Raw genomic sequence first — 14605 nt, forward strand, 5'->3', positions numbered from 1 at the left:
AACAGATCTTGTAATGCTATTGTGGTATCTCTTTATGTAAATGCACATTTGATAAAAGTATCAGTGATGTTATATCCTTAAGCTTTGGTTTGGTGTTTGACCTGGTACAGGAAAACATTTTAATTAAAAAAACCTATAAAGATAAAAAAATAATAATCAGTATGTCACACAGTAAGCGGACTGTGCATAATTAGCAGGCCTCAAAACACAGAAGAGGAGCGATCAGCAAACCAGTTGGGTGAGTGATTCAGATCCTCTGAGGATCAGTTTTGTCCATCTGCTATTCTTTCTCATCCGTGATCTTGAAGAAACTATACTAAATTATCACGAAGTCACAACAGCCGATGATGCAAGAACTGGGGGTGTGGGACAGAACAGAGGCTAAAGTCACAGGGTGACTCTGAGCTTTTGGTAAAGAGGGTGCACCCTAGAAATAATTATCTAAGTTTTATTTATATCTTAGACATGTTTTTTATGTATGTTTATACCTACACATCTCAATACAGCCAAATGCAATATACTAATTGTGGACTAAAAAGTATAGGCCATCGTTGTATCATAAGCACCTTTATTTTGCAATAAAATCCACTACCTAGAAACATGAAGGATTTAGCCTTGACCAGCCGGTTTTTGAGTGTTTGGGTGCAAGGGACGGTCATCGACAGCAGAGACAGGGGCCCCTCTCCTCGGTTTGCTGCCAACACTGCTGAGAGCTCACCTGAGCTTAGCAGACACGTATAGATCTACACATATGAAGAGAGAGAGAAATATAGCCGGATGGGGGGGCTGCACAAGCAGCCACACACGGTCTGGCGGCTACAAATGAAACCGAGCGGCCTTACGGTGCTAAACGAGGCGCTCTTCTAAGAGAAAACCCGCTACCTGAGGAGGCCGCAGCACAGCCCCCCCGGCGCGCTGGGCCAGCCGCTCTCCGCAGCGCCGGGAACGACCGCCCCCGCCCCGCCCCCGCCCCCGCCCCGCCCCGCCCCCGCCCCCGCGGCGCCCCGCCCCCCGCGGCCCTTTCCGGTGCCCCCCCGCGCCCGGCGCTGCCACATCCTCCGCTGACATCAGCCTGCGCCGCCATATTGGAGGAGAAGCCGCCTCCGCCAGCTCGGCCGCCGCAGAGGGGGACGCCGGCCCCCGCTGTCTCCGCCTCCCCCGCCGCGGCCGAGCGCCGCTCCCCATGACTCCCCCCAGCCAGCCGTTGCCCCGGTGCGCGTAGGGTGGAGGCAGGAGCGGCTGCCGTTCCTTCTTCCCGGCTCCGAGCTGTCGCTGAGCCCTTGTCCCTGCGGCGGGCCTCTGCCCTCCCGCCGCCTCCGGCCATGACTTCCCTGACCCAGCGCAGCTCCGGCCTAGTGCAGCGCCGGACCGAGGCCTCCCGCAGCGCCGCCGCCGACAAGGAGCGGGGGGCGGGAGGCGGCCCGGAGGATGAAGGCCGCAGGGACGAGTCCGGCGACGACGAGAAGGGCGACTCCAAGGAAACGCGGCTCACCCTCATGGAGGAGGTGCTGCTTCTGGGCCTCAAGGACCGTGAGGTGCGGCCGGGGCCTTGGCGGCGGGGCTGGGGCGGGCCGAGGTGAGGGGCGCTGGGCAGGGGGCGGCTGAGGAGGCCCGGTGGTGCTGGGGGCGGGAGCGCAGTGCCTGAGGGGACATCGGTCATTTGGGGGTTATGGTGGGAGGGGGAGCCGGAGCGGCCGTGGGTGTGGGGGGGCGAGGGCGCTGGGGCGCGGGTGTTGCGGCGCGTTCGGGGTAGAGGCGTCGCGGGGGAGCGGGGGCTGTTGGTGCTGGGGGTTAGGGGCATGTGCTGGAGCAAGCTCGGTGTTTTGGAGGAGGTGGGGAAAGGGCTTCGATTTTGGGGAGGGGGACCCCGGCAGAGAGTTTGGATCACCTTTTGCATGTGGGGTTCAGAGGGGCACTCATATTTGTAGCGTCTTGGGGAAGGCAACATAAGAATTGGGGCAAGGCAGGGACAGAGATGAGGGCCAAAGGCCTGTAGTCAGCATTGGTGGTTGACTTGGAGACCTGGGTAGATCTGTGATATTTACACTGCTTCTACAACTTACCTATGTCTTTTAATGTCAGTGGTTTGTGTACTGCTATGTGTTTTGTTAGACACACCTCTGTGGCACTTAGGGGGTTCTCAGGTGCTTTAAGGATGCTTAACAGCCCTTTCTACTAAGACTTTCCAGACTAATGCGTGTGAAAAATGTCTTAAAATTAGGGGGGACAGATATGACAAAAATGGGCCTCGAGTAATGAGAAATTTGTCAAAATGAGGAAATGACATTATCATATAATTCCATCATTTTACCAAATGTGTAGCTTGTTTGTCATGATACTCTAAGTCATTGAAGAAGGCATACTTCTACCAGTGTGTTGGCTTTTTTGTTTCATTGAAGGAGCAGGAACTCAGTCCTACTGGGGGAACAGTTTAATTTGATGTGTTGTATGGTGAAGTATAATACACCTTTATTTTAGGCATGAGTTACAGTATTAATTTGATTAAGCAACCTGTTGGTTGTTTTTTCTTTTTGTAGTGGTAAGTAAGTTAATGAAGCCAGTTCATTCATTTGGGTGGAAGTCTCAAATGTGTGTGTTCATAAGTACAGAGTAATGGGGGAGGAAGATAAGTTTTATGCTCTTTGACAGTGTGTTCCATCCAAAATTTTCTGGTTGAAAATAAATAAAGAGTAGTTTTACTGGTTAACATTCACTTCTTTAATGTGTGTGGGTATATTTGTATATATACTTGCTACAATAACGTATTTTATTTCTCTCTCAGATTGTGTATTTTAGGCCGTATTTTGTAATCCCATTTTTTCAGCTGGACCTTGCCATGGCATCTTGACAAACTCAGTAGGTACTCACAGTGATGTGTGCTTCCACCTGTTGAATTGAAGACTTATGCATATGCACATTTCTCTTTCTACGCACCTGAATAGTTGCAGGAGAGTAAGTTAGGTGTGGCAAGACAGCTATCTGGCAGGATTATGGACGAGGTCTTGCCTTGCGGAAGGTGGGATAAACTGGGTGATCTTTCAGCTCTTTTTCAAGGATTGTGTGCTATGTCTGCTGAATTCGTGGGCCTTAGGCTGTAAAGATTTGAAGGTAAGGAGCATTCTGTCTGCCTAGAAAGAATATATGGTGCAAGTCTTCATGGTATATAAAAAGCTAATAGTTAATATTGGACCTAAAAATCAGCTTTGCACTGGTGTGTATCAAAATTATAAATCATGTAACTTTAAGTGCAGCAGTGGCACACACTGCAGATAATCTGATTTTCCTTTGTATGGAAAAAGGAACCGAGTGATTATGGTGGCATGGATATCCCTAACTCCCTTGGGATTTTTTCTGGTGAGACATCAGACAAAAAGAATGATAATGCCATCTCTAGGGTAGTGGACTTATGTGCAGAAACTGTAGCATACACTGTTCGTGAGCTTTGTTAGACATGAATCACTAGGCTTTGTGTTTTGGGTCTGCTGCTATCCCTGTGTACAAGCTACACCATGTAAACAGCTTTGTGAGATCTTTTTCCTTTTGAAACTGGAAATAAAACTATAGACTCTTTTTCAAAGATATTTTTTGTTCTCTGTTCTAATAAGTAAGGAAAACAACTTAATACATCTGGAAGTGTTTTTTTTTAGGAAGTTTTTACTTTCAGCGGAATTGATTTCACATGACATTTGTGCAAGACTTTCTCATGACAGCAAGCAGAGAAAAGCAATGTAGGGTCTCTAGAGTGTAATTGTGAAACTACACAAAGTCTAAGGGAAAGGCAGAGGCAGGTGCGTGAGCCATAAGCTCCATTGAAAGCTGGTAAATTTAAAGCTGATAACATTCTTCCTGTTTATTTCAACAAGATAAAATAATTAAATGTTGATTTTAAAATATATAAAAATATTTTAAAAAGCAGTCTGAATTGGGCAAAGAACGCATTTTCTCAGAAAAGTCACTGATATGTTCATTGATAACATAGGTCAGTTTTTTGGGTAATTTTTTTTCTAAAGCTAGACACTGATGAATATGCTTCACATCATGTAAATTGTATACCAAATGCCTCACATATATGGAGCTACCATTTATAATTTGCAAGTGTAGGTGGCAGAGACTTTACTCTTAGGAGTGAATTTTTCAGGAAGATGTAGGCAGTGATGGATTGATGAGTTCAGTGTTTCTAGGAGATTGTTAGATATTTATGTGAATCCAGCTTTCAGCGTAGTGTGATAATTAACAGCCACAGCAAAACTTCTGAGTTGTTGTCTGGTTGTCACTGCATATTTCATATGGACCTTCCCATAGCATCTTGATAAACTCAGTAGGTACTCAGTGATGTGTTCTTCCACCTGCTGAATTGAAGACTTGTGCATATGTACATTTATTTTTCTACACAGTTATGGGAATATCTCGCTGCCCTAAAACAAACATAACACGTCTCAATCCCATTCTTAATGCTTGAACAGAAGTAGCTGCATTCGCATATGCTTCCTGGACATGCCCTTTTTGTGTTTTTTCCCCTGTTTGGCCTAATTGAATTGTACTTATGTGTGTGTACTGGTTGCTCTTTTCCAGTAGTGGTTCCTCTTCCATTTGTATCTTCTGTGTGTACATAATAACTATTTCTGTATTCTAAGGTCAACATAGGCTATCAGGGATGTGTACTGAAATATGTGCATGCTTGCATAACGTGATAGATGTCGTGTCCTTGAAGGAACAGGTAATATACTGGAACAAAATAAATTACTAGAATTCTTCACAGACCATCACAAGAACACCTACGCTTATTTGAAAAGCCTGCATAAACTTGGCTGGGAAAGGGAGTTGTGCTCATCCATTTAGAACAGAGCAATAGCATGTTGCTATAGGAATAAAAAGTACTTACTGAAATAAAATACTTTGCTGTATTAGGTTAAAAGTAATATTGCAGTAGGATGGGTCAAAGCTATAGCGAAAGGGTAGTAGTTCTTTAGAACTACTGAAGCATCTGAGGTCATCACTTCCAAAAGAAGGGAGTGATAAATATTAAAAGTTAGCTTATTTAAAAGCGACAGCTAAGAGCTAAGTACACGCCAGTTAGTTCATTACAGTTCTTCCAGACGTTTCATGAGTCAGTCCCGTAGAAAACTGACAGGTTGCTAGGTGGCTATGCTCCATTAAAGTTCATTTAAGTTTTTGTACATGTAGCTTTTTGTTGGTGGTTGGGTTTTTTTCTCCTTTTTGGAGTTCTTCGTTGCTACGCCTTGGGAAGCTATTTAAATACAGCAGAGCACATGGGTGCTCCTGTTGCCTATATGATATGCCACAACCAAATAAATTGAAGCAGCTATAGACACATGGCACCTTCTAAAGAAAAAGTGTTTATTTGACCTGTAACTAATTCCTTACTTGCTGAAAGAAAACTCATGTAAAGTGTAGTAACTGCCATGTACCGCGGTCTACTGCAACAGTAAATATTTCTGGTTTTATTTACCATTTTTTGGTGAAGACTAAAACATAATTTGTGGGAGTGAAGTAACATTAAATCACTTTGTTAGCTAAGAAATTACCTTGAGTCTTTGATATTCATGTTTGGCCTTCAGAAACTTCATTTATTGCTGAAGATTTAGTGTGGTAGCGTAGCTTTTTGTCCCAGTAGTCCATGTGAAGGTTTCCAGTTCATGATTTTTTTGTTGTTGTATTGAAATAAGTTATTAGGGAGCTAGTTTGCCTGCTTCAGTTGTGCTGTTTTGTGTTTATCAGATTAGTGCCAAAATGTAGTTTCTTTATCCTTACGAATACAAGCATCTGGATTTGTAACTGAATTTTATATTTTAATCCTAAAGAGGTTTTTCTGAAAAGTGATAGAGGGATTTTCCCAGACACTGAAAATGTGGGTTGTGTTTTCCTAGACACTAAGATTTGGCTTTGAAATTCATATTACAAAGCAGAAATCTGGAGGTTTTTGCCTGTAAAGCCACATGACCAAGTTGTCTTCATGCCTTTTTAGTTGTCCTGTGTCATGTGGTCCCTTTCCCACCCTGGCCCCCTACCGCCCCATAAAAAGGAGCTTCAGCAGCAGCCTGAATGTCAAGGGGAAAGCTTCCAACTTTTGCTGGAAAATTTCTTGGACAAATGAGTGAAACATGAAGAGGTGTCTACTGGGAATTGGTGTTTCAGTTAAAGAAGGATGTATGCATGTGTTGAAACCTTGACAAAAACATGCTTTTCCTCAAATGTTCAGGGCCTAATAACCACAAAGTGTGTAATGTCTGTGGTGAAAAATTCTTTCATAGTTGCCTACCTTTTTGGTCCTTTTTTAATTTCATGTCTATACATAAATTACAGGGTAGGGGAAGATAGGAGGTGTGGGAGGAGGAGTACCCCAATTCTGTGTGCTACAAAGTGCAGTGAAGTGCCTCTTTACTGTGCTGCTGAGTAAATCCTGCTTTTGGGTTCTATGGATGGCATGTGAATTTGGAAGCAGCATTTTGGTACAAGTTGACTTTGTGTTGAAATGGTGTTTGTATTTTGTGGTTGTGCATGCAGCTAGTGTGATTATCCCTGCATTGCTAACCTGTAATCTATATTATTTATTAATGGATAATTTAGTGCAGTGTAGTCTCTTCTTCAAGTCAAGCTATCTAGTGTAGGGTAAAGACAAAAACACTTGCAAAGCCTTTCTAGTGATGCTTCTAAATTTTTTTTAAGTGCTCGTAAAATACCAAAGCTGTAGCACTTCTTCCTCTCCCTTAGGATAGCAAACTGTTTTTATTAAAAAATTTGCATGAAGTGTATATAAAAAAAGTATTGCTGTTAATTTCTGGAAGTGGAGTAATTATGGAACTGAAAGCTAACATATTATGTTAAACAAGAAGTGGTGTTATTTCAGGTGTTCTTTGATCCTAATGTAGTTCAAGTTCTGCAGCATTTATCTCAATTACTTAAGCTACATGTAAGGGGCTTGCTTTGCAAGGCTAAATTGACAAATTGACCAGGCTGTGTGCAGGCACTATACTCGAGAATGACTGTTACACACAGAGCAATTAATTACTGCAGGACGTACACACTTCTGTGTTTCACTACTGGGGGAAGGTAGTCTACATTAAGTGTGGCTCAGTTTCTTCTGCATAGACAACACTGTCAACCTGTTTTCTCATGACTACTAATTTTTTTCTTTACTAAAAGTTAACTTATCACGTGCTGCTCTTAACAGGGTTCTTCCCAGTTTGTAAACAGGTCTTGGGTCAGTTTCATTATCTTCTTTCAGACATATTCATAGAGTGATACTGCAGAATGATTTCACATTTTTCAGACATGAAAGTTACAAGGTTACACATAAAACAGTGCACAGCTGTTCTTTCTCTGTGTGCACTGTATGTCAGCCTGCATGAGTAGGAGCACAAAGGTGTGTGGGTACTATGACTACGCTGTCAGTCTGAGCGCAAAACAGTGTTATGAATGCCAAGCCTTTCACACCTCCCCCGGTTTAACTACATTTCAACCTTTTGTCTCTTTCCCCGCGCCCCCCCCGCCCCCCGTTTGTGATGAGCCATTAAGATAATAAAATAGTATGCCTTGTAAGCTAGATCTTTATAATTGGAGAGCTGTTACACTCATAGCTGTTTTATTACTTGTGTATGTTACAGGATTTATTGATCACGCTGGGAAATTAATCTGTCAGGCTTTTTACATATCTCTGTTGCGTATACTTTTTTAAGTACTTAAAAGGTGCTTATTGCTATACTCTTTCTAGTCCTCTGCCTTTATGGTGTTAACTAGATAGCATCATGTAGTTGCACTATTTACAGAGTCCTTAACTGCCAGGCTAGGTGTCTTTTGTACATGGGCTGTGGTGTGAGGTTTGTGTTTAGCCAGTCATTCTGGTATAGCGCAGCACATTGCACTTCCACTTTTTACTTAAGTAGACACTTGATTTTACTTTGGCAGTTTCACATTCAACAGTCTCTCCCATGAGAGAAGTGTTGCATACATATTGTGTTGCCATTTCAGTATGTCTTTTGCATTGTACAGAGGAGAAGGCAGGTATAACATTTATTGCCTAAGATGAAGTTAAATGCCAGATGGATGTTCGATCTGTACTAATCACTTAGGAAGCACTAATTACAACTCTCTGTGCTGGACATTTATATGAGACTCCACTTTAGCGGCATCTGCAGTCTGTGGCTGAGACTTTCAGTTTACAGTTGGTCCGTGTCAAGTACTGAATGGAAGAACCCGTTCCTTTTAGTGTAAGAACAGTGAAATGAGTGGAATTATTTTAATCTCATAATGAAAATGTTGACATGGCATTATTACGAGATAATCTGTTTCTGGAAAATTGTTTATGTGTGGATAAGTGAAACAAGGGAGACACCTGATTCGAAGAGAAGAAACTGAAAGAAAACTAGGGCAAGTTTAGATTAAGAGGAGAGGAGTCCCTGTACCTTATGTACACTTTTTTTGTAAACACTGAGAACAGGACTTTGAAAATCCATCCACATCAATGACCAGGTACAAATCCCTCAAAATGAAACATTGTATAGCTCCCCAAGTTGAAAAAACACAGTGCTTTACATAGTGGTTTAAATTGTGATTAGTGTTGAAGAGAGGGCTAGCTGTTGTATTTGGGGGTAGACGTAGTGTATTTGTAAGTCTAAAGGAGAGAATTGTAGATTTAACGTGGTCTAGTTAGTCAAAATTAGTGAAACTTCCACCAGTTATTTAGTCAGTCAGTATTATACCTGCTTTCTTTGTATTAGAAGGACATAACCAGATTTAGGTTTTTCTTGCTGTTTTTAAGAGAAGTGTACTGGTCCTGGCTGGAATAGAGTTAATTTTCTTCATATCAGCCAGTATGGTGCTATGGTTTCAATTTTTGACCAAAACAGTGTTGATAACACACCCATATTTTATCTGTTGCTGTGTCACAGCATCTGTTTCTTGCTCTGCCCAGCACCCCCCACCCATGGGTAGGTTGGAGTGTGCAAGGGGCTGGGAGGGGGGACAGCCAGGACAGATGACCCCAGCTGATGAGAGGGGTATCCCATGCTTATAGGGTCATGGTCAGCAATATAAAGGGAGAGGAGGGAGGTGCTGGGAAGGTGACCTTTGCTTGGGGACTGGCTGGACATCAGCCCGCTTGTGGGAGGTGGTGAGTGAGTGTTTTGCATCACTTAGTTTTGTTTTTTCACTTCTCTTCCTATTCTCTCCCCCTGTCTTGTTATGGGGGATTGAGAGAGCAGTTAGGTGGGACTTAGCAGCCAGCCAGGGTCAGCCCACCACCAGGAGACACTTTAAGTACATGCAAGGTTTGCGTTGTAAGCTTCTGGTTGTTAGATCTAGGCAGGATGCGAGCTATTTCACGGATTCTGCTATATTTGCTTATTGCTGTGGGAGGACTTCTTTTTTTGAGAGAAGAGTCTGATGTGGAGGATTTAAGCACCAGTTCTAATTAAACATCTATTTCAAATAAAGTCAGATTTTATGCTCAGTAACAGTAGCTGGTAGTGTAGAAAGCGGTTTACAGGTTATGGAACAAATAATTAAGTCTTTTTTTTTTTTTGGCACGAAGTATGGAGAATAGAGATTGGATTCTTGATGGAAGGTGGCTTTGCAAGGGCTATGCAAATATTTGAAGTCATTATCTGCATGTGTATGCACTTAGAGGCCGAACTTTCAGCAAGTCTTTTCATTCCAAAATGATCAGTCAGACTAAAATGTTGATTTGTTCAGGGGTCTTGTAAGGGTTCAGCAGTGTGCATGTGTTAGTTGCCTCCTCTTCAGCAGTGTTACGGTTTTTATTGTCTTCATTTTAGTGGGGAGACATGTCTGCATAATGTATGCCTGTGTACATGCTTGAAAAGCTGGGGAATAGCATTTGGCTTCAGTGCTTTCAGTAGTCAATAGCAGTTGCTCTATTATTTATTCTTAAATGCAATGGCAGGTTAATCAAATACCTGACAAGTTTCTTGTCAATAGTGCTGTGCTTTGTAGAATATGTATGCTTGCTTTCCTGAAAGCGTATTTCTGGTGTTTGGCTGTCAGAACACTTTAAGAGATTTTCTTCACTAACTTGTCTTCTGTTTGTAACTAGACTACAATTTATGTTCCAGTGAAATGGCCGATGATTTCAGTTGCATGAAAAGAGGAAATCAAGACAGAATACAGTCAGACATCAAAGTCCTCACACTGTAGTATTCCAATAGTAAACACTTCTGCACCCTGGCTTGCTTTTCTTTTTTAATCAGATACTAATTTCCAAAAGTTCCATAGGTCAGATGTGTTATTAGATGTTCCTGCAACCTTCTGGGATGATCAGGTGATGGCTTACTTGAAAGGTAAGATTTGCAGTGAAGAGCTACCTAGGTATAGGTTGGCATAGATCCTTAATCTAATGTGAAGAGGATGAAGAGGAATCCAGGTTATTTTAATTGCAGATGTCTGGAAGTTTGAGTATTTTCCCTTTGACAAATGAGAAAATCCAGAGTATTCCTCTAGTAGGTGTTTTTCTTGAGTATTTTAAATATTTGCAAGTTCTGGGCATGTTGGTTTTATCTTTTTAATATTATTCTTGATGGATGACTGGTCTTCAGAAATGCATTGGGGTTTTTTTTTTCCAATTCTGTAGATAGATAGAACTGTATTTCTTTTACTGGGTCTGAAATTCCTTTGTACCAATTTAAGAGCTACCTGAAAAATAAATCTGTTTGGTTATTATGTATATTATATGTCTATATAATATGTACAAAGCAGCTTTCTCTGAATGTGTTCCTGTCAGGTGAAACTGGGTCATGTCTTTAACCAAATATATCTTAAAGCAGATTGGTCTATACAAGCAGTGAAAATCAAAATCTGGCAGACAGTAGAATTGTGAAACAATTCTGTAAGAAAAATGGAGGGCTTGTCTTTTTATAATTTTCTGGATAATCATAGATTCAATACAATTTTATTGCTGTCAAAACCAAAAATCAATTTTGCATTTCAGGGTTGCTTGTTGTCTTAGAACTCAAACATGAGAAATAAATTTTGAGCATGCTCTCACATCATTCTTATATTCCAGAATTGTGGCAGCCTTCCTTCTGTCTTGTCTTACAGGCCCACAGAGGAGGGAAGAGATTGAAAGTAGTATTGAAGAGTTAATTAAGCAGGACCCTAACCTTGAATGTTATATTTTCAGCTGAGTGTGAATAGTAAGACCAGGTAGTTCTTTGGGGTAAGACCCAAGAGTTCTTTGCCAAAGGATATTGATTTTAGTCTTGTGAGAGAATGTTGCAGAAGCTGAAACTGGTTTTGTCAGGCACCTCTCTGAGGCAATAGCAGATTCTTTCAGAATCAGAAAGGGATGCTGTTACTGTCCTATCAGATTTAAATAATATAATTTCAAATTTATGATGATCAGGGTAATCATTGCTGAGGTCCAAACTGGGAGCTGAAAGTATTGTTGAATATAGTGCATGATGCTTGAAGCTTTAAGCATTTAATATTTTCTGAGCTGATTGTGCTCATGAATGGCTTCAGTACAGGCAGCCCAATAATGTATGTTTGGTTTTTTTCCAGCTCTTTATTCCAAAGACTAAGTGAATAGTTCTAGCCATAACTCTTCAATTTGTGAAAACTATTCAGACTTCGAAAACAGTTTGTCATTGAAGTGTGGGTTGTCACTGAGGGGGATGCTCTTGCCTTTTGCTTTCTGTCCCAACCATGTTCCTTCCCTTTCCTGTGCTGTCTCTGAAATTTGTTCACCAGCTTAGCGAATCAGATGAGGAGAGTGATCCTTAGCTTTCAGACATACCACTTTCTCACCCAGCTGACTGCACAAATGCTACTACGGGCTCAAGAGAGAGCAGTGATATGCTTCAATGGTGTAAAAAAATACTTTCTCTTCAGTAGCAGTTCAGGCTTTGTTTGGTTGCATTCTTGTGTTTGGTCCTCAAATGGCTAAAAATGAAGACATGACAGGGGATGCACCTTCTCCAGTTATATGGTTTTATGTGAGGTTAAAAGAGATACTGTGACATTGATTTGAAAGGTCAGTAGAACTGAAATGAATCTAAGGATAATTAATTGAAGTGGTGTGCAGAAAGTACTGGTTTGAATGAGGTGCTTGTGCTGGGAAGGTAATTAAACACTGGGATGTCATTTTGTCCTCAGTTTCTTTTCCTGCTTTCCCCCCCTGCCCCTGGTATTTCTCTCTACCACTGCTAGTACCTCTGAGAAAAGATACCTGAATTTATGTATATACAAAGCATAAGTCTCTTCCGCAGTATTGAAATAACTATTCAAAGTGAGCATTCAGGTATAGTCTCCCTTTGGGACATATGCAGTGTAAATGAGAAAAGTAGGCTTGTCATGGTTTAACCCCAGCTGGTAACTAAGTGCCGCGCAGCTGCTTGCTCACTCCCTCCTTACCCAGAGGGATAGAGAGGAGAATTAGGAGAATTGGAAAGGAATGTAAGCACAAAGGTTGGGGTAATACAATTTAATACTTGAAATAAAATAAAAAATCCCCAGTAATAATGATAACAATTATAATGAAAGGGAGAGAGAAGGGGAGGGGAATGAAATCCAAATGAAAGGAAGAAAACAAGTGATGCACAACACAGTTGCTCACTGCCTGCTGACCAGTGCCCAGCCTGTCCCTGAGCAATGATTGGCAGACCGTGGCCACTCCCCCACCCCCCAGCTTATATACTAAGCATGACTTTCCATGGTAGGAATACCTCTTTGGCTAGTTCAGGTCAGCTGTGTGCCCTCCCAGTTTCTTGTGCCCCTCCAGCCTTCTTGCTGACAGAGCCTGAGAAGCTGGAAAGTCCTTTAATTATTATAAACATTACCCAGCAACAACTAAAAACATCAGTGGGCTGTCAACTTGTTCTTACACCAAATCCAAAACACAATACCAGCTACTAAGAAGAAAATGAATGTCCCAGCTAAAACCAGGACAAGGCTTTTCACTAATTGTGCTACGCAACATGAAAGTCAGTCCCACACATATAATTTATACCAGCAGACCTACTCAATTTGCTTTGCACAATTCTACAAATGACCTAAACTAACTTTCAAAGTGTTTTTTTTTATCCCAAGTTCCACATTTGCTTTAGTTAGCCCACTATTGTTGACAACTATTTGTTCTATTCTCATCTTAACAGGAGGAATGAACCTCGTATGTTGTAAGGTGTCCAAACCATATTTTTATTATGTTGGCATGTAAATTTGGTGAGGGTGATTAATTACCCTTCAATAACTTCCCGAAATGCCAGCAGTCACAGAATATTTTCCAGTATGTTTGTCATCTGTGATTTCTGAGAATATACCATAAAAAGTCAGCTATGTATTGGAAAGAATAGATGCCAAGGGAGAAACTCTTGTTTGGGAAAGCTAAACGCTTATTTGTGTGTAAAACAAACCAGTAATTTTATGTCTTGGAGCTTTTATATTGCTACGGCGGACACAGTATTTGAATGTTATTCATGCAGAAGTAAGAAAAGTAGTAGCAGATTCCAGCAGAGTTTAGGAAGTCTTAATTTTTCTTTCAGCATCCAAGTGGAGCTGGTTGAATTCTTCTACCTGTAAACTCCGAATTTACTGTTTGCTAAATTGAAAGCTTTCTTTAATTAAAATTGTGCCTCCTAGCTTAGAACCCTGAAATTAGGGGTTCTTGGTAGACTGCCCGATGTGTTGCCTCAGAGCTAAGACTTCCATGTTCCTCAGGAGCTATAACTTTTTTATCTTGGCTTTCTGTTACTTTCCAAGTTGGCCTGTTCCCCTTCTGATGGTGCTACCATGGCTGGAAAAGGTTAAACCAACATTTTATTTCTACTGCCTCTATATGAAATTTCAGAAATTGCATGCTTTGCTAGATTTTGAGATCTTTTTATTTGTCTTTTGTAGAAGAAGAGTTTGGAATTTTCTGAGGACAGGAATTCTTCAGGGGTTTGGGTGGCTGTAGTGATACTTCTCCATCAGAAGGTTCCTCTTCGATTGATTGGTTTATTTCAGTTTGGTTACCGTAGATCATTTGTTTTGTTTTTAAGTAGAGGGTGCTAGGTCAGAGTTTAAGGGGTATTCTTAAGTCTGAATGTTAAATGAAAAGGCTTTTAGTAACGCAAGTGTAGTCAGGGCAGTGTTACATGTGTTACCTCAGGGAAGCTCTGCTATTGTGGTTCTTCACAAATGTAAGTGGAGTCTCAGTCAGAGCCAAGACTTCGACCTAACACTAATCGCTAATACTGAATATGAGTTTGTGTGGATCTGAGAATGGGCCTGAGGAAACTGTTGTTGCTAAAATAAAGAAATTTATTTTGGTGAGCAGGCTGTTCGAACCACCAGTTACCTTGACAGACTATTGAATGGCTTTATGATGCTTTTTTAAAAAGACTTATAAAGCTGATTTCCATTTGCTGTGGTTCTGTGCTCTGCAGAGTAATCTGCAATAGCTTGAGATTCACTGGGTTAGATCAGGAAGTGCGTTGGCTACTACAGTCTGTATTGTGCTGTGTTGTTCTGTGAACAGGTGGCCTTAACCAAGTAAGTGAAACACATAATTTGTTTTATTGTCCTGTATGTATCTTGAAGCCTCAGGGTTGGAACTCTGCAAGCTCCTTTTATTTTCTTTTTTTCTTTTCCT

At 41.4% G+C, this 14605-nt stretch overlaps 1 protein-coding gene across 1 annotated transcript in view; it reads left to right on the top strand.

Moving 5' to 3' along the window:
* The first annotated feature begins 1054 nt into the window (after positions 1-1054).
* GOLPH3 (golgi phosphoprotein 3) overlaps positions 1055-14605 on the top strand; it is a 33182-nt gene continuing 19631 nt past the window's right edge. Inside the window, exon 1 of the mRNA XM_005231506.4 lies at positions 1055-1535. Within this exon, the coding sequence (XP_005231563.1) occupies positions 1323-1535 (213 nt within the window). The 5' untranslated portion in view covers positions 1055-1322. The remainder of the gene's footprint in view (positions 1536-14605) is intronic.

Source organism: Falco peregrinus, chromosome Z (assembly GCF_023634155.1).
Source record: "Falco peregrinus isolate bFalPer1 chromosome Z, bFalPer1.pri, whole genome shotgun sequence".
Taxonomy (NCBI): domain Eukaryota; kingdom Metazoa; phylum Chordata; class Aves; order Falconiformes; family Falconidae; genus Falco; species Falco peregrinus.